Source organism: Anolis carolinensis, chromosome 2 (genome assembly GCF_035594765.1).
Source record: "Anolis carolinensis isolate JA03-04 chromosome 2, rAnoCar3.1.pri, whole genome shotgun sequence".
Classification (NCBI taxonomy): domain Eukaryota; kingdom Metazoa; phylum Chordata; class Lepidosauria; order Squamata; family Dactyloidae; genus Anolis; species Anolis carolinensis.
In genome coordinates, this window is record NC_085842.1 from 216,028,519 (window position 1) to 216,049,725 (window position 21,207).

General features: G+C 39.3%; 1 protein-coding gene across 1 annotated transcript in view; it reads right to left on the reverse strand.

Annotated features, from left to right (window-relative positions):
• Window positions 1-7,782: 7,782 nt before the first annotated feature.
• The window catches only part of LOC100566826 (transient receptor potential cation channel subfamily V member 6), a 43,719-nt gene continuing 30,294 nt past the window's right edge, over window positions 7,783-21,207 (reverse strand). The window contains exons 9-15 of the mRNA XM_003226556.4: window positions 20,443-20,529; window positions 19,761-19,837; window positions 18,946-19,111; window positions 18,421-18,487; window positions 16,629-16,897; window positions 14,001-14,107; window positions 7,783-13,473 (exon numbers count right to left, since the gene is read on the reverse strand). Coding sequence (XP_003226604.2) covers window positions 13,203-13,473; window positions 14,001-14,107; window positions 16,629-16,897; window positions 18,421-18,487; window positions 18,946-19,111; window positions 19,761-19,837; window positions 20,443-20,529 — 1,044 coding nt within the window. The 3' untranslated portion in view covers window positions 7,783-13,202. The remainder of the gene's footprint in view (window positions 13,474-14,000; window positions 14,108-16,628; window positions 16,898-18,420; window positions 18,488-18,945; window positions 19,112-19,760; window positions 19,838-20,442; window positions 20,530-21,207) is intronic.

Here is a 21,207-nt window from a genome sequence, read left to right on the forward strand (position 1 = left end):
GACAAACTTTTTTTGACTTGGGGCCGCATTGTGGGCATGGCCACTCTAGAGAGTTCTCAGCAGCTATGTGCCTTCCTCCCCATGTTTTTGGCATAAAGATGCTTTTGATCACCCTTCTCTGGACACATTCCAGCTTGTCAATAACGTCTTGAATTGTGATGCCTAGAACTAGATGCAGTGTTATTCCAGGTGAGATCTGACCAAAGCAAAATAACGTGGTATTGTTACTTCTTTCAATTTAAACACTTTATGCCTACTGATGGAGCCTAGAGTTACAGTGCACAATGCCCCTATTAAAGTTTCTGGTCCCAATTCAAAGTGCAGGTTATCTATATATATAAAAGGATAAAGTTGTTTGCACAGTGACTATAACAACAAAACTAAACGTCCCAGAAATACGAAACTTGGCAACACAACACAAAAGCCTTGCCTCCCGGTTATAACAACACAACCACACCACATAACCACAATCCGGACCCACAAAACTCACAACAACGCACCATGACTATAACAACACAACTAAACACCCCAGAAATACAAAACTTGGCAACACAACGCAGAAGCCTTGCCTCCCGGTTGTAACAACACAACCACACCACAAAGCCACAATCTGGACCCACAAAACTCACAACAACGCATTGTGACTATAACAACACAACTAAACACCCCAGAAATACGAAACTTGGCAACACAATGCCAAAGCCTTCCTTCTCGGTTGTAACAACACAACCACACCACAAAACCACAATCTGGATCCACAAAACTCACAACAATGCATCATGATTATAACAACACAACTAAATGCCCCAGAAATACAAAACTTGACAACACAACGCAAAGGCCTTGCCTCCCGGTTGTAACAACACAACCACACCACAAAACCACAATCCAGACCCACAAAACTCACACCAACGCATCGTGACTATAACAACACAACTAAACGCCCCAGAAATACGAATCTTGGCAACACAACGCAAAAGCCTTCCCTCTCGGTTGTAACAACACAACCACACCACAAAACCACAATCCGGACCCACAAAACTCACAACAATGCATCATGACTATAACAACACAACTAAACCGGATGGCCATCTGTCTGAGGGGTTTGGATGGGGTCTTCCTCCATGACAAAAAGAAAGAGAGGGGTTGGACTGGATGCAAACTACAAATCCCAGCACCCCATGGCAATGGAGTCCATGCATTTCAATTAGAGGCTTCTTCCTTCTCCCTTTCCCCACCATCCAACCCACTGACCCAGTTCCGTGGCTCTGCAGGCTGGAAAGGCTGGGACGGATAGAACGAAGGAAGGAGGGAGGGAAGGGAAGCGAAGGAATGCCAAAGACAAGAGCCCTCCCTCTCTGCCCGGAAGGCCAAGAGCAAAATGGAGAGAAAGACAATTGATCCGGAAAGAGAACAGCATAGGAATAAAGGAAACAAGGAGAGCACCCACTCTATCTATCCATCCACTCACCCACTAATAATAAACACCTACACAGGCAAGAATCAGCCATGCAAGGCCATTCAGTGCTCATCCACCTCCCCAATCCCTACATTCACACTTGGCCTCCAAAAAAACAATTACAATAATAACAATGACAGCAACAACAATAAGAATCAACACCATCACAGGCAAGAAGCAGCCAGGCACTGAGGTTGAGAGGCCAGTCAGTGCTACACTGGGCCTCCAAAAAAACAATACACTAGCATCTAATTTATCCAACCTTCATGACCACAACAAAAACAACAATAATAAACACCTACACAGGCAAAAAAAAAAAAGACTATTGTACCACAATAAAAATATAAACCACACTCAGCAGAATCAGACATCACAATTAACAACAAACCAAAGACAACAGGGATCTCAAGCAATTATCAATCAACACAAAAATTGAAGAAGGTAACAGACTTTACATACTACTATTAATGTGAGTATAAAGAAGGGTGGAGGTCACAGCATAAATATAACCTAATGTAGACTGACCAACACCACCAGACTAAGCCACAGTAACACGTGGCCAGGCACAGCTAGTGACCTATAAAAGCTCTAAATGGTACAGGCCCTACCTATCTTTGGGACTGCATCTCCTCCTATGAACCAACGCAGGCTCTATGATCCGCCGGGGAGGCCCTCCTCTTACTCCCACCACCGTCATAAGCATGGTTGGTGGGGACAAGCTAGATGGCCTTCTCGGTGGTGGCCCCTGACTTTGGAAAACCTTCCCAAGGGAGATTAGGCAGGCCTTCACACTCTCCTTCTTTCGCAGGGATTTGAAAACCTGGATGTTTCAGCTAGCATTTGAGAATGTCTAGTCCCTAGTTATAAGTGCCCAGTCCCTAGGTATCCTGATAATATTTTGTTCTCTGAACTTCACCCAATACCCTGGCCCTATGATATGCTGCTTGCACTATCTCATGCCTGGCCTTTTATAGCCTGGTCACACCCATTGTATTACTGGCTATTGGTTTTGTTATTGTGCTTTTATCTGGATTGTTATATTTTACTATGCTTTTATTTTAATTGTTCATGCTTTAATGGATTGTTGTATTTATGTCTTGTGGATTTGGCAGGACTGATGACTTGAAGGTTGGGTTGCTGACCTGAAGGTTGCCAGTTCGAATCCAACCCAGGGAGAGTGCAGATGAGCTCCCTATATCAGCTCCGGCTCCATGCGGAGACATGAGAGAAGCCTCCCACAAGGATGGTAAAACATCAAAACATCCGGGCATCCTTTGGGCAACGTCCTTGCAGACGGCCAATTCTCTCACACCAGAAGCAACTTGCAATTTCTCAAGTCACTCCTGACATGAAAAAAAATGTCTTGTAGACATTTTGTCCCATATGTAAACTGCCCCGAGTCCCTTCAGGGAGATGATGATAGGGTATAAGAATAAAGTTGTTGTTGCTGCTGTTGCTGCTATTTAGCCTTTTAAAGATGCCCTTAGTTGCCAGTTGCTATTGTGTATCTTTTTAATTCTGATCTTCATGAGAGCAGAATAGTCTAAACTCCCCCTTCCCTTGACAAGTCTATCTTGACAACAATTCTGTGAGATAAAGATAGACTTGTCAAGGGAAGGGGGAGTTTAGACTATTCTGCTCTCATGAAGATCAGAATTAAAAAGATATTTCACTGATGCAATTCTCATGACATGAGGATCCGTAACAGAATCAAGTGACATTGTGCAGTTCCTCAAGCAGTTGCAAGAGCAGGCTTGGTGGTGCGAAGTACTGTAAACTGACCCAGATTATTCACTCAAATTGGCCAATCCCATAATTGCCATCATTCACTATATGGCAATATAGTCTAAGACAAACGTGAGATACAAACAGCCAAACCAGTTCCTAGAAGGGAAATCAAAGTGATGTGAGTAGGAGAAAACCTATGCGGAAGTGAAGTAAGATGAATTATGTCTGAATTAAAAAATAATTTCGAAACAATTTGGCAATCCCAAAGAAATACATGTGAAAGAGTACCTGTTTCATCATCTGCTTTTTCCTGGAACACAGACATATATATCAGGGTGGAAACCACTGTGCAGAACTAATCTTGGTTTCCATGCATAGCAGCAAGTGGAAGGGAAAGTCCAGAAAACCTTTGTGAGATCCAGGATGGAATGAGCAGGAAAAATTTAGGATAGCATGAGCTTAGATTACCCAGAGTGGGAAATTTATTGCAAATTTATTTCACTTGTTTTGAAACCTGGATCAGCTAAAAAACAATGTCTTCACATCCCATATATATTGTTTTGAAGCTACTAGCATCTAAACTAATTTGAATAAAATTATCAGAATCGCATCTGTCCCTGACACATCTAGGCTTTCCCAAGGTAGCATTATTTTCCCTTTCCTGGTCACATTTGTGAAGCTTGTTTCTAAAAGGTGCCAAATCCAGATGAACAAATTTTACATAATTTTTAAAAAATTCTGAAAATATGAATTCTTTCACTATAAAATGCAGTTTCCCAGGCCCTGTAAAAAAGTGATTAGATACATTCTGACAGTTTTGACATGTACATAATATTCTATTCCTAGCCAACAATGTGCCGCCACTTGTAGTTCATTTTTTCACTTTTAAAAATTTGGTACCTTTTAGAAACAAACTCAACATTTACCCCCCGTCCTTTCCCCTGTCTGTAAAATTCACAGATTGACTTGATGTAGCCTAATTTAGACATCACATCTAGCCTTGATTGAGGAAGTCTTACTGTTTCAGCATGATGTTTAAACTTACAAAACAAATTTTACTGGATACTAGAATAAGGAAACACTTTTTTAAAAAAAGATTGTTGGGTATGTTACTTTGTCTTGTTTAAGAAATTATAGCCATATACGGTATCTTAAGGTGGTATCATCTGCATATCTAAGGTGGTTAATGTTTCTTCCAGCAATTTTAACTCCAGCCTTGGATTCATCAAGCCCCGCACATTGCATGATGTGTTCTGCTTACAAGTTGAATAGGTAGGGTGAGCGTATACAGCCCTGCCGTACTCCTTTCCCTAATCCTAAACCAATCTGTTGTTCCGTGGTCTGTTCTTACAATTGCTACTTGGCTCTTACACAGACTCCTCAGTAGACAGAAAAGGTGGCTTGGTATCCCCATATTAAATCTAATATTGAATCTAATGTGCATCTCAATTTTCGACACCCTGAAACCAAAAAAAGCATTTACTGCTGAATATGATGTGTAGCAGCAACATGTGTAATTTGACCATTGCAGTTGCTTCCTGCTTAGAATTTCTTCTTAAAAACCAAAAGTGCTAGAGCTGAAATATGGAGCCCCCGGTGGCACAGCAGATTAAACTGCTGGGCTTCTGAATTTGCTGACCGAAGGGTCAGCTGTTCAAATCCGGGGAGCAGGGTGAGCTCCCACTGTCAGCCCTGGCTTCTGTCAACCTAGCAGTTTGAAAGCATGCAAATGTGAATAGGTCAATAGGTACTGCTCCTGCGAGAAGGTAATGGTGCTCTATGCAGTCATGCCGGCCACATGAACTTGGAGGTGTCTATGAACAATGCTGGCTCTTTGGCTCAGAAATGGAGATGAGCACCAATCCCCAGAGTCGGATACGACTAGATTTAACGTAAGGGGGAACCTTTGCCTTTTTACCTTTAGTATCTAATTTTCATTTTTTGGCAAGGTGATTGAGAAGATAGTTGCCCTCCAACTCCAGGCAGTATTGAATGATGCACACTTCTTTGAGCCATTTTAAACTGGCTTCAGAGCAGAATACGGAGGAGACTGTTATGGTTGCCTTAGGAGGCACTGTGTTGCAGTAGTTCCAGTTGTATCACTCAGGCAGGTTCCAGATGGTGGTTTTATATACCATAGGACTGAGCATTGATTTTGTGAATGTAATATGTATATGATGCTCTAATATACATATTGTGTACTACTTATGTTTTGAATCATCATTGTGTTTTGTATAGCTCATTAACATTCCTCTGAATGAATGCCTGGAGAAAGTAATGTGCAGGATGAAGAAAAGCAAATCAAAACTGAATTCAGATAAGACAAAGGTGCATGGCATTAAAAATCCTAACCTGAGAATGAATGTGTGTCAATCTGTTCTTAGTGGGAATACACTTCCTGAGTGTTCTTGGATCTGTCTCTCCAAATATCAACTCAGATAGATGCAATGGCCAGGAGTGCTTATTACCAGTTTTGGCTGATATGTTAGCTGTGCTCCTTCCTAGAACTGGAGGATCTAAAGATGGTAGTCCATGTGCCAACAACCTCAAGATAGGATTTCTGTAATGGGCTATGCATTGGGCTACATTTGTTCCAAGTTCCAATTAGTTCGAAACATGACAGCCAGATTGGTTACAGGTTCTCAACTTGTGGGTTCCCAGATGTTTTGGGCTTCAACTCCCAGAAATCCTAACAGCTGGTAAACTGGCTGGGATTTCTGGGAGTTGTGGGCCAAAACACCTGGGGACCCACAGGTTGAGAACCATTGGGTGAAAGGAACATCTAGGATAGAGTATATTACACCCATACTCTAAAGTAATTCCACTGGTTGCCAATTAGTTTTGAGGCAAAATGCAAAGTGTTGGTTTTTACCTTTAAAGCCCCATGTGGTTTGGGTCCAGGTTACCTACAGAATCACGTTCTCCCATGCCATACAATCCACCTTATATGCTCAGGTCATCTGAGGGACATTTACTGGGGGACAAGACCTGACTGGCAACTGTCACCGAGGATCTTTTCATTGACCACCCTTAGACTGTGGAATGATGTGCTGAATGAGTTGTCAGAATTCAAGACACAATCGAAGGCCTATCACCTCTGGCGAGCCTACCCAATTAATTTTATCTGTGTATTTTATTATGTATGTATTTATTTACTACATTTATATCCTGCTCTTCTCATCCCGGAGGGGACTCAGAGCGGCTTACAAATCAAATGGAAATACAATATATTATTAGCATAGCACAATATAAGCATTAAATTACTATATTGTACTATATCATTATATGGTAATATTATTAGTAATATGTTTAATATATAATATATTATGTTTTAACCATATTGAACCTCACCTTGAGCCACGATGCAAGGCGGGCAACAAATTAATTAATTAATCTCATTAAATGTTTATTACCTGCCTCTCCTTTCGGCTCAAGGCAGGGCACAAAATAAAATCACATACAAAAACATAGTCAAAATGCAACTATAACAACATATATTAAAACATACACATACATGAGACAAAAGTTAAAACACAGAATGTGATATATAAGTCACAGTTAAAACTGACTGGATAGTCCTGCCGGAAGAGATAGGTCTTCAGCTGTGTTTTAAACTGACAGCTCATTTAGCTATCAGATCTTTTCTGGCAGGTGTTTCCCAAGTAATGATCCATTCCTCATAACTGACCTGTTTCTGTTTCCACAACAGGATTTCTTCATCAACAATTAGACTTGCAACTCATGTCGTATTTACTTTCTAAGTACACCAAATACTAGATGTGTAGGCAAGGAAATTCATATAGTGTGATAAACAGTCACTTAGTGGAATGTTGAAAACTGTTAAACATATTGCCTATTATGTGCCTTCAACCTTAACTTTGGGCTTACAAGAAACTTCTTTCCCATTAACAGTCAGTGTTTTTTTAATGTAATAGTACAGTGGCTATATTCTTAGTTGTGGCAAATTCTACTTCTTAGCTTTCAATTCCAATGTGCATTTATGATTAGTAAGAGATTGCAGAACTGTTTTGCTCGCTCTCATTCCATTTGTGTAAGTGAAGAGCATGGTGCAGAGCCCCCAGTGAAATACACACAGGACCGAATTTGTTTAAATTGGTGGCTCAACTAGTTGAAAAATTATTTCTTCACTTCTCAATTGTTAAGGACAGAAACATGCCAATTGTAAAAAAAAAGGTTCTTTGTTTGTTTATGTTTCTTATCTGAGCTACAGCCCCGCTCATCTGTCATGTTGCTATTTTTTTTTATCGTGTCAGAAGCGACTTGAGAAACTGCAAGTCACTTCTGGTGTGAAAGAATTGGCTGTCTGCAGGGACGTTGCCCAGGGGATACACTGGATATTTTACCATCCTGTGGGAGGCTTCTCTCATGTCCCCACATAGGAAGCTGGAGCTGACAGATGGGAGCTCACCCTATCTGATGGACACAAACTGCCAACCTTCAGGTTAACAGTTCAGCCAGCAAAAGGGTTTAATCCTTGTGCCACCATGGCTCCTGTGTTACTGTTTAAGGCACAGTACATAGCAATAATAACGATAACCACCTCTGCAACAATAACGTACAGACTCTGATAATGTGCAGAAGGAAGGATTTATTTTAAATAAAATAGTTGTGCTTTCACTTTGTACAAGAATAAACTATATATCTACATCCTTTTGAAAACTGAACAAATGACATTTTCTTCCAAAGTAGTTTTGAGGTCACAAGTTGATGTGAAAACAATTATCGATATAACATTTTTAAAAGAGTGCAAAAGACTATTGCCTATTGATCCAGTCTTTGCTAGCAGTCACCAGACATTGGTACATATGAAATAATATTATCAGAATCATTTCACAACATTAAGGAGAAGTGAACAACACATATGATCCAAGAAGGGTTGGATCAGTACAAAGATACCTTTTCGCTCACTATAGATTGCCCTTGCAAGTTGTCATAACAAAGCTATGAGGTTCTTAAAACATGTTCCATCTATTTGGTGTAAGATAAAGCAGTCAAGATCTCGCAGCTGTTCTGTATAAGCGACTGACTGTTTCACCAATCTTTTTTTAAAAAGACATGACAATTCTGTTGGTTCAATTATCATTTTAGAATGGAACAAAATTGGCCTTTCAGATCTGACATAAGGTGTGAGCAAACCTGCTCTACAAGGTTGTACAGTCCCCATAAAAATGATTGAACCATAAACAAAGCAATCTATGAAGAGCAATGGTGTTTGTTAAATTAATTCAAAACTGATGCTGATTTATCCATAGTTTTTAAACTATGATACAAAATTTAAATAGATAAATAACTACAGAATGGATTTTGAAAGCCAAAAAAAGCCACTGGAGATTATTTATTAGCAGCATTCAGAGCATGCCCTGAGTTAGTTGCAGGGAACAATTAACTGAAAGTTATGAAATTGTTCAGCATTTCTGGCAACAGAACAAAGGTTTTCAAAAACTACAAATACATTCTGAGTCATATTCTAAATATATCTGTGATTGGAATCTGAAAATTTCTTAGCTTTCTCAACAAGGTTGTTTGAACTCCTAAGTTCAGAAAGTTAATATGAGTAGGAACTAGAATTGGTTTTCATTTGATCTTTAATGCTATTTTACCAATACCAAAAAGTAATGTCTGTTCTTTATCTCACACCAATAAGGTATACAATACAATAAAACACACTAATATCATACAAAATAACTGGAAAGTGCTGTATTATAAGGGATGTAAAGAGTAGACAAATATTTTCTTGTCTTCACCAAGTATTGTGTATCTCAGCATGAGACTTCCTTTTTAAGAAATGGCCAACCCTCCAGCATTTCTTTTTTGCATTTTGGGACTATGGGTGAAAAAAAGGGAATTTATACATTTCTTCCACAAATTATAATCTTAGGTATATAAATATGAAAATCATTTTAAAAGCCCCATGATTTTAACCCTAAGCACACAGAAAACATTACAAATTCTTTGTTTTTGCATGTGGTAACAAAATAAAATACGATTTACATTCGATATAGGTTACACAAATTACAAAACAAACCTGAAAATTAAAATGTGGAATCTGGAATCATTTTAGCTTTAGTTGTATGGTTGAGAAATGTGAAGCAAAGTAGTTCAAGTAAAGTGATCTGCATTGCAGATGATAAAAGTTAAATATTCCCTAGGGAGAGTAGGGAATGGCTAAAAGAATGTCCAGAATCTCATCAAACTACATTCCTAAAATGAAAAATCATGATAAATAGCAATGCATTGCATTGATCCTTATAATTCTGCACTCTTCAATAATAGGCCATCATTCTTTCCCCATTGAAGTTATCTGCAGCAGAGATATTTTATCAAAACGCCCAAAACATTTGAGATTCACGAGTAGAATTCTGCATTGCTTCAGGGCTCCAAGGCCTGCTTCACACAACCAGCAAATCCCTATCACACCGGGCTTTTCCTGGATGGTGCCATTTTCAGCTGCAACCAGAGGATCGTATATCCAAGCCCTTACCTAGAATCATCTCTCCAAGCCAAGCCTTTTGCACACAGAATGGATACATTCTAGAAATGGGGCTGAACCTTTTCCTTCTTCCAATATGTTACTTTCCTATCTAAAACTGCCATACAATCCAGTTTCTGAATCCAGATTATGTTTGAATTTAATTATATGTCATATAATCCAGTTCAAAGCAGATAATCTGGATTCAGAAGAATTATTATATGGCAATGTAGATGATATATACTGGGGCCTGATATACTACGTCATATTAATAGTAATATAGGACTCATGGGCTTCTGTGGAAGCAGTATAAACAAACAAAACAAACCCCACTTAAGTTTCTTCCCTAAAGATCTCAGTCTTTGTTACTATAATTTTATATGAATTGTTTTGGAATCCATTAAAAAGAAGTGTTTTTTCAATATAAATGACTGGTGGTTTAGTGGATATGCTGAAGAACAATGTCCTTGCAGTGCTTTTCTACTATCAGGTTGTAGTGCTTTTCTATTATCAGGGAAATTCTCCTCGGGCCTGGTTCCTTCATTACTCTGATAATGTAGATGCTTTTTGCAAATGTTTGCCTGATTGCTCCATCATAAAGTTAAAATATGAAAAACTACATAAGTGGTGAAAACCCTGTTGTATTATGTCAGTCCTTCTCTAAAGCTGCACCTTTTATGAAAGTCACTAATGAAGAATGAGAAGACCTACCATTCTAGTAGTGTGGATGAATTTTCTTGGACATGTGGGTACCAAAAGGTGGTTTTGTAGGCTATGGAGCTAAATATGAAGCAGGCCTTGGATTTGGTTGCTAATTACATCACTGGCAGAATGGACCATAAAGCCCATGCAAAAACGTAGGGTCCTTCCACACACTATATAACCCAGAATATCAAGGCAGAGAATCCCACAATATCTGCTTTGAACTGGGTTGTCTGAGTCCACACTGCCATATATTCCAGTTCAGATATTTCATCCAGAAAATGTGGGATTTTATTTAGCTGTGTGGAAGGGGCCTTATCCACTGAAGAAATCACATATTCATTAAGCCCTGATGACATTTTAGTACTCCTAGTAAAATGAAAAGATTCATTTGGACGTAATATAAACATTAGATTAACATAGTCTCCTTCTCACAAAATATCAAGTCATAAAATGAAACTGTGAACTAGTCACAAACCATATCACCACAGATCACAATTTTATATATATGCAAATCATAGTTTCCATCTCCAAAATCCAATAGTGCAAATTTCCCAAGAGTATGACAGAACACCTGGAAACTGAAATGTAACAAAGACTAGCCAGGTTTAACTCAGTTCATCAAAGTGAATTAATGAAAAGTTTTTCATTGAAACCTGAAAAGGTGGTTTCTATACTTTTTAACTTTCAAGTGGAAAAGTCCTTCCATGCTGTATTTCTGCCAAGAAACATATCATGGCTCATGTTATCCACAACACTTTGACAAGGATTGCAGTGCAACTTCAGGATCTGTGCACAATTGAAACAAGGCACTGGTCAAACTCCAGGGTCTTCTTGTTGCCTTTTGGATGGAGGGTATGCTATAGGAGACATTTAATAGTCCCTACAAGGAAAGGTCAGTGCTAGGGAAGGTATCTTTCAAGAAATCTTGTCCAGCATTATTGATCGTCCCACTGAAGAACCCTCAATAAAATTCCAAAGAACTCCAAGGTACTCTGGGATGCTGCCTGAAAGCTAGAAGGAAAATGTGTGTAGAAAATCGCATTTGTACCAGGGAATGAGCATGAAACAAAGAAACCTTCAAAGACCTCCTTTGCAGTTTCTGCCCAACCTCACTGTAAGACAGGGATTTTTCCAAACAGAGTACTTTTGTTAACCTTCAACATTCTCATTTACCATTACATAATGGTAAAAGGTATTTTGGCAATGTAAATACAAGCATATTTTCATCTGGCTATCCGAGAACTCTGACTGCTCTCGCTACAGTGATGTATGGGAGTAACTTTCCATTGAGTTCTTGTGAAGGTAGTCAATGGCTTTTCTTTAAGAAATTATCTATTGTTATTGTTTTTTTATGAAATGAAAACTAATAATAAAGTCAAAGGAAGACTGTAGATGAAGCATAAGCTTCATTCTGCTTCTTATTGTCAAAAAACAAGTCATCCTTACAAGAATGGGCCTGCAGGAAATACCATTCTAAGAGGACTGCAGGTGTGACAGGCACCTGAAGTATTTCACTAGGTTTGACCATTTTGGATTTTGCTTCTGCAAAACTTAGTGGTCTTGTAGGGACATATGATGTGCTTGGCAGTGTCTGTAGCTCAGTAGCAGACTCAGTACTTGGCATTGCTAGATGTGGATGGAAAAGGTCCTCTGCTGCCAATCAGATGAACCAATGGCAGAGTAAAGTATAAAGCTGCTTTTATGTACCTTTCTACATAAACGTTTTGGGAGAATTTGGCTACTGTTAATTGAACTTTTGAAACTTTCTCCCAAAATACTTTTAAAAGGAACTTCAAACTTACTCTAAGCATAATGCTGTGACAATAATATTTAGAAGACACCAAGAAGCAGCACCCAGGCAATAGGAATACCCAGGCTTGGCTAATCTAAATGTTCGCATTGCATTCCATATTTTCTTTTGTCTCAAAAAAGACATTTAAAAATGTGGATAAGAACAGAACAATTGAAGGTGGCTCCTCACAAGCAGTGTGCATAGGAACTAGCAACTGCTGATGAGATGAATAGAATATGCTTCAGTCTAATCTACAAAGGAAAAACAGGGTGAGTGGTATCTCACCAAAAATGAGTTCACAAATGTCTTCTCAGAAAACATTAGCACAAGTTAGTTGAGTCAAGCAAAAACAATGTTAATCCTTCTTTTTCAAATCAGAATTCCTATGATACAATCAAAAATGTCTTGGAACAAACACCCAGTTATATATTTGTCTTAAAGTGCATTAGCATATCATAGCCAAAAGGCACAATCCATTCTGACCATCTCTGGACCACAGCATGGGCAGACAGGATTCAAATCTGTAGACCCAAACAGCTTCTTAGAATGCTAGCTGTCTGTTTATAGGCTGCTTAGTTGAGGTGAATTCCCTGAGGGTTTTTTTAAATTTTTTTTTTAAAAAAACATTCATTCTTTGTATTAGAACTAAATTTTCCATAGTTGGCTCTTCAGAGATTTAGTGGAATGCTGCCTGAGAACATGTTGAGAGATAAGAAAATTATTGGTGGACAAGTTGCAACTTAACCTCCCCCCAAAAAAACAAACAAACAAACAAACAAACAAACTAATGTTGTTAAATGCCAGTGCTCTCCTTAAAATAATTCCTCCAGAAAGATGCACATTTCATCACTATTGTCCGGAAGTGCAAGGGCATTGTATCCGAGAGGAGCTTCCAGACATGGAGCAGATTAAAGCACCTATCCTGTAACTGGGTAATTCTGTCAAGAAATCCCATTAACTCCTGGAGGAATCAGCGGTGCACCACAAGGCACCAACTGGGTATGCAGTAAAGTCAGTCAAGAGAAACCTCAGACATGGTAGACCTCTTCTTCTAAGGCATGATTCACTTCTCCACAGAAGCGGTTGAAGGTGTTGTCCCGCAGGATTTGCCAGCCCCGATGGGAACTGCTCTGGGAAGTGCTTCGCGAGACAGATGGAGATGTTTCTTTCTTGAACTGGGAATGATCACTCAGACGTAGTTTCCCAGAAAACCTATCAAGGTCTTCCTTGTCTTGGTTTCTAAATATATCTGCATAGCGAAGCACCTTGTGCTTGCTGGAATCAAGGCGTTCTTCAACCCTGTGTGGATTAAAAGGAGGAGGGTTAATGCTGGGACTCTCAGTGGCTCTGAACCAGGAACTTTGTGATTTGAGCTACTCAGGATTTGGCGTGCTTCAACCTCATGGAAATGAGATGTGCACACTTGGTCTTTGTGATTGACAAGCAGTTTGAAGCTTCAGGATTGGACAGCCTAAATAAAAACCTAACCTTCTGCTCTTGCTGATCAACAGAACTGTAATTTCTGTATTTCATCCTCTTGTTCCAACCTCAGCTTCTGACCATAGTTGGAGAAAACATCTTCTAGGCCTACAGCTGTCTATAGCTATGCATGGCTTCAACAAAAGAAGGGCTGAGAAGGGCTGCTACTCAGTGTCAAGAGTACAATTTTTCAGGCTGGGATGGAGAAAATCCTTTTCTGAAACTATGCAAGACTAGATTAACTAAACAATGTGAATTTCCCAATTTCCCAGAACCCATATGGACTGGAAATGTCTGAAACAGCCATAATTGACAGAACATGCAAATATATATGTAATGGAACTCACCTGAGAAACCACTTATCCCCCAGGCCATATTCTTGTCCACAGATGCCGGAGCGAGGCCAAAGGCACCGTGGGAGCTTTCGCTCAAGCATGATCGTAGTGGCAACAACCTACATGAAAACAAAGACGGTCAGATCAATCTTTACAAAAAGCTGCACTGACACAGATTTAGATTCATAAACTATGCTGAACAATCTTTCTCTTTTTTATTCATTGTTGTCATTGATAGATCTGAATTTACTAGTTTTAATAATCTGTGAATTAAAATTAAATAATTGTGTTTAGGGTTATATTATTTTCCAAGCTATGTCATTTCTTGACATTTATCCCTGCTCCCCAGGTCAATCAGCACAGAAGTATTCTGTTGCCACTAAGTATAATTCCTAATTGCACTATGTTCAGGACCCTCACTCCCATAATTGCGTAGGTTTTTTTTTCCTATGTTGGGGGGAGAAGGTACTACTGCAAACCTTAGAATTTCTCCAGTCCCACTGATAGCAGATTCTTGTATTAGATGGTGCCCTTCTAACTATCCAAAGAGCAGTAGTCAGAACAGGGTTTGTGTTTGCTACACATTAAGTTTAGGAAGGGAACCTTTCTTTAAGAATTTCAATGTATCTAATAAAAGGTATCCCTGTTTCCCTTCACAGCAATGTGTGGAATGGTTTTTAACTGTGAATTTTTAATACTGTTTATATTTAATTCTCTTTTAATGTTTGTATATTTGTATATTTAAAATTGTGTACCAATGCTTTTATGTTAAGCTGCTTAAAGTCTCCTTCGAGAGATATATAGCGGGATATAATAATAATAATAATAAGAATAATAATAAGAATAAGAAGAAGAAGAAGAAGAAGAAGAAGAAGGAGAAAAGGATGTATCATTGTGAAAGTACCTTAACAGCTGCTGAACATGAAAGTAATGTTCGACATTCTAACTACTACAAGATAGCAACTACATGAAACTTATATATATTATAATGATGTATCTGATTTTTGCAACTGTTTGTGTCAGGAGTGACTTGAGAAACTGCAAGTTGCTTCTGGTGTGAGAGAATTGGCCATCTGCACGGACGCTGCCCAGGGGATGCCTGGATGTTTGATGTTTTACCATCCTTGTGGGAGGCTTCTTTTATGTCCACGAATGGGGAGCTGGAGCTGACAGAGGGAGCTCATCAATGCTGTTTGACAGGTGAATTGATGTATTTTTTAAGCTGAATTAGATTGAATTTGCTGACATTTAGGTTGGATCTAAACTGCCCTATATCCCAGGATCTGATCTCAGATTATCAGTTTGAACTGGATTATATAAATCTCCACTGCCATATAATCTGGGATAAACAGATAATCTGGGATCAGATCCTGGGATATAGGGTGGTGTAGAAGGGGCCTTTGTCACAACGAGCCTGTCTTAGCTTGAATTCACAAATGCTATCTGGAGAAACAGAAAACAGAAGTGGAAAGCTTTTCCATTGTGTTGGAAATGTACCAGAAAGCTCTGGGTTTAGTTCTCAGATCAGTCATGTTGACGCTTTCTTGTCCACCAGTGTATGTGTTACCACCTTATTGCTTCGCCTGCCTTATCAGAACTACAGAGGCTACAGATACTACATAGATCCTTGGAGGAAAAATGTTTTTATGCGTGTTCAGAAAACCACTGGACATGATCTAACCAAAGTTATGCATTTCTCCAGGTCACTGGATTCAATGAGACAGTTAGGCCTATATTCCATCCACATCCTCAGAATTTTCTGATTGTTCAGTGCACTGAATAAACATCGTACTCTTTTAAAACTCCAAATTTGGAAGATAAATGAAAGAAAGTTTAAAAGAAGAAAAACTCTAGAATGTTTCCATTCCTTCTCTCCTTGTTTTAATGGATTGTATCAGTGATCCTTTGTATTGCTCTAGTCACCTTTGAAGGCCTTTTTGACTATTAAAATTATATCTTACCATATAAACAAAATGGAAATGCAACTCAAGTGTTTTACAGGCCAGTAAAACTCTTGTTTTTCAAGGCTGTGTGTTCAAAGGTATGTCTTTATTGAATGGAATGAATCAGAACGAAAGTCTGTCTGTTTTTGCTCCACTTAAGAATGGTAATGTAGGATAGTCTGTAGCTAGTATGCAGACCATTACTGGTAAACGAAAACTATTGGGCGAGATCTCAGAAAGCTAGTTAGTATAGTTTTGGCATACATAATATTTACAGTGATATAATACTGATATTACAAAGTTATTTGAAGACAGTTCAATGACCATGGATAAATAAATAATTGTGGTGATTAGGAAGTGCTAATAGCAGGCTAAAAGCTTTTTATCCAGGCAGGCTTTTAAAGAAGGAAGTTTTAAAGATCAATTCATGGGGTGTGTTTTAGCTATGGATAAGTTTTTAATGGGGTTTAAGGACTTTGACTGTTTATTTTTAATACTGTTCATGTTCAATTCCATTTCAATGTCTGTATATTTTTAGGTTTTAATTGTATTGTATAGGTTTTATTGTGAACCACTTTGAGTCTCTTTTTAGAGAAAAACTGGGATACTACTACTACTGATGATGATGATGATGATGATGGGTCAGACAGCATAAAGGAACCACAGGAATGTCTGCATTGCACTGCTATATTCTCACCTGAGCTCTCCAAAGATCATCCCGTTCGTTGGCCACACGCCAGTGAGTGTCACCCATCATGGCAATAAGCAGGTTGAGCATGAGCAAAGCTGCAATGATGGCAAATGCGAAGTACACCACACTGTACATGAATGGCAGGTCCACATCATAGTTGGCAGGTCCATCAATAATGGTAAGAAACAGCTCAAAGGTGGTGAAAAGAGACATGGGGTAGTCATAGAACTGTCCCAGTTTGCTAGAGTCTTCTGTCTGGAAAATGATGTAAAATGCTGGTGGTGAAACAAAGAAGACTGTTTAGGATATGGGTGCTGAAAGACCATAAGGTGAATGACGTTTGTTGCTTTTGACAACTGTGTTATACCTCTAGGGTCAAAAAGAATGCCCACAGATTGGAGATGGCTCCTAGTATTCTTCCTGAGATCCTAGTGAAACACTGCCCTAGACCTGCTAGGAAACACCAGTCAGGCTATTCAAAGAAGTGACTGGAATGATATGAGGGGACATGCAGGAGAAAAAAGAGGGAGAAGAGTGCTAAGGAAGTGGGGAGAGGAAAAATAAAGAAGAAACTTACTAAAAAGTGGGAAGAGTATAGAAAGACAAGAGCAAGTGGTAGGAGGCCAAACACTGAGAAACAGCTGCGAGCATTATAGAAAGTGAGCAGGGAGGACCATAAAAAAGCTGAAGTGCAGAGTGAAAAGGGAGGAGAAACTGAAACCTAGAGAGAGTGAGAGCTAAATGTGCTTTGGTTTAGGGAGCCCAGGAACCCCTTCTATGGCACCAGCCAGATCTGTTCAGTTAGTTCAGGCATGGGCAAACTAAGGCCCACAGGCCAGATGTCCTCCCACCCTCTAGGAGCTTATCTCCAGCCCTCCTCATTTTTTCTGTCTTCTTGGCATAAGTACACAGTAGTCCACCATGTCATGCTGAAAAGGAAGGGGAAGAAGGCACGTGGTAGCTGAGAGCACTCTGGAGGGCTCCCAGCTGCCGTGTGCCTTCCTCAGGTCCTCCTCCCAGCACAAGAATGGGGTGGGCTGCTGTGAGTATGGCTCTAGGTGGAGAGCCCTTTGGAGGGCTCTCTGCTTCCACCTGTCTCACCCTTCTCCTGGCACAAGGATGAGGCGAGCAGCTCCATCCTTATGCCAGGAGGACAGCCTGAGGATGGGGAGGAGGAAATAGGGGAAGGAGGTGGAGGAGGATTGGGGTAGTCACTGCATGTCTCACCCAACTGGCATAAGGGAGGATGGCCTGAGGATGACTGCCTCCACCCCATTCCCTCATGGACCTGCCCTGCCCAGTGCATGCCCACCCTCTCTCCTGGCCAGGCTCATAATGCGGCTACAAGGCAAAAACATTTGCTCATGCCTGAGCTAGTTACTATCCTATGTGACCCAAAAATAAGTCCAGTTTCAACATGCGGCTGTGCATTGCTGGGAAGTCAAATGATCAAATAACCAATTTTTCTGCTAACATTGACAATTAATATTGATTTTCCAAGTTTGGAAATGTGATCATTTCGAAAAAACCCCAGGGTTCCAAAGAACCATTATTTGAAAGAAATTACTATAAAGACACTGAGATGATTTTTGAGTGGGGAAAAAAATCTGCCCTAGGTCAAGGATTGACCCTCCAGATGTTGGTAGATTTCAACTCCCATCAGCACCAGACAGCATGTTCTTAATCTCTGTCCTAGAGCAACTGGCACAAACAGATATTCCCTCTGAAGTTCCAAAGTTCAAAGAAAGGTGGAAAAACTAAATAGCCCTAAAATAGATTTGTTAAGTTCCTATCTCACCTGATGCAAAGCCAAGTATCACAACTGCCATTAATCCACAGAATCGCATAAGATCTCCAAATATCATCTGTCGAAAAGATACAAAAAGTGATGTCATGACATTAGCTTTTTTACTGCTGGTTTAGTCAAACATCCCACATTCTCTGGACATTTAATTTAGGTAAAGACAATCCTAACATTGTCAGTTCCAGATTGCTTGACCACATGAATATTGCAGTGCTTTAGCAAGGAAGTTCTGTTAAGACTTATACAACGGCTGGTATTTAAGACATTTACTATAAATGAACCTTTTCTCAGACGGCACTTCCATGATTCAGTGTTTAACTCTTTTTTTTTTTTTTACCAGAAAAAGAGACACTGCACACACTGTTTGGAAGGAAAGATATACTCTTAGTTTGTATTTTTCTATTGTGTACCTGTAACTTTTCACTGCCTAAGAAGGCCTTATGTAATGCATGGAGTTTGCAACAAGTTGAAAGGTGACTAGAAGGCATATACATGTATAGGTCACATAGTACTCCTTACTTTCTGTATCATGATGGTGAATGGTCCAAGCATCTGAAATCCTCGTGCAAAATACATAACATTACACCATCCTAGTACCAGGGCGCAGGACATTGGTGCCACCTCTCCATCGGTGCTTGTGAGACGCATTACCATGGTCACCAGAATCATACATGAATATGTAATGCTGCAAAGCAAAAAGGATTATCAGATAGGTGATATTACAGTTGACTGTCCTCTACATACACAATAATTTGCTAGCAGCTATTAAAGATACACTCATGTGTGTGTTTGCATCTTTTATCTGTTTGTAAGATTCCAAATCAAAAATCACAGGGATGTGTGAAAACATAGAGATCTTTCTATGATTCCAAAGTGAGAAGAAATGTATTAGTCTGTGAAAGACTTAGAGAAAGAAGTATTGCACCTCAAAAAGGATGGGTAGTACAATGAATTCCACTCATCCTTTTTTTCTCACAAAAGCTTTTACTTTCGAACACATCACTTCCTAATATCTATTTTAAGTCCTCTCTGCTCTGATTTCTTCATTTTTCTATTGGCCTAAGAACATTAACCCATTAGGGCTGCAGGAAATCCAGGACATGTTCTAACCCTTTCACTGATTTGTCTAGCTCTTCTGGAAATACTTTGAGGAATGAACACTGCATTACAAATGTAACTTCTGAGATAGAAATCAGCTTTAAATCTAATGAATTTGCAGTGAAATAAATACAAAGAGAGAGCAGTCATTAGATGAAGAAAAAAATAAAAAAGAGACAAGGAATCAGTTAAAATGAAATTGTATATCTGTGAACAGTGGAGATGTAGAACCTCACATGATAATGTGGAAAGGTCCTCCCAGGATGGTTTGGCCAAAGAATTTAGCAGCTCCAATTCTAAGAATATCTGGAATCTGAAAAGATGATTATCAGTTAGAACATAGTTTAGATTATGAATTTGCAACGTCAAAAACTTCAATTTCCATGTTGGGCTCTTGTTATGCTTCCCCAGTTCTTTCATCACAACTGGGAGGTAATGAAGTATTTTGGGTCTGTCGAGGGGTGGGGAGCAATGCATGTAGATCAATTTTCCAAGTGGCCCTTTTTCTTTGTTAAGCCCTTAGCCTCTAGAACACATTACAATTTAATTTATGACATGGGGAGGGTGAATCTTACTATGTACAAATGAACCCACAGAGGTAGTTATCTGTTTTGGACAAATTACTAGATGTGAGGCTGGAAGGACTTTGGAGCGTTCTCTGCTCAAATAACATTGGGAACATTGGGACTAGATGGTTAGGTATTCCCATGGTGAATATGAAAACAGAACCACCTAGAATTATTCTAGCTATTTCTGGAAGAAGTATTAATAATCAAATGGGATTCTATCCAGTTCATAATTCTGTAGTCTAGATATGCCATTTCAAGAAACACTTCAAACAGAAGATGAGGCTTCTAGACTGGTATTGGTACAAGCGAAAGAAGAATAGTCATGTATGGCTGTAAGATTTCTCCTTACCTCTAGAAGCAAAATTGCCAAGGCTCCTATCACTGTGATCAGCTCCCCCACAAGTCTAAGCTGATCCTCATATGTCACATAGGATTCCTAAAAGAGTGAGACAGATCTTTAGTTAGTGAGATGGAATGAATATCCTTAAAACCTCAAAACCCTACACACAGAAAATTAACATGTCACCGAAAAGTTCAGGATAGATTCCTGATACATTCTTGATATAGCAAAGCCCAAATTTTCCTGGACCTTGATGCCATTAGGGCATCAGGTTCTTTCCTTTCAGGAATTGGATATAAAATCTTTGGAGCAAGGTCTTATGAAGAGCACTGTAATTCTGGAAATCTGTTTCCAGGGAGTCTTGCTGGGGAACTCACTGATGAGTTCAGGAAAGGCTTTCATTTTACTTCATGCAACATTAAGGTTGCCATCCAGACTTTTAAAGTAATAATTTTAGCATTTCTTTTTCTTGCTGTGGCACTGCTGTACATTCATACAGAAGTAGGGTGGCGTGAATGTTGCCTTAGGGATTAATAGCTTGATAAACTGTTTAAAAACACAGAGTGGATAAAACATATTGCTAGAGACAGAGGAGAAAGCTAAATTATGTTGATATCACAATCACATTATGTGGGCTGATTTGCATACACAGAAGAAAGAAGCAATGGGTCTTTGAAGCAAATGAGTGTGGACAGTTCAATTTCAGATTGCAGGTGGGAGTGATGCCATTTCTGAATATTTTCATTTGTAAAAAAATACAAACCTAAGTACAAA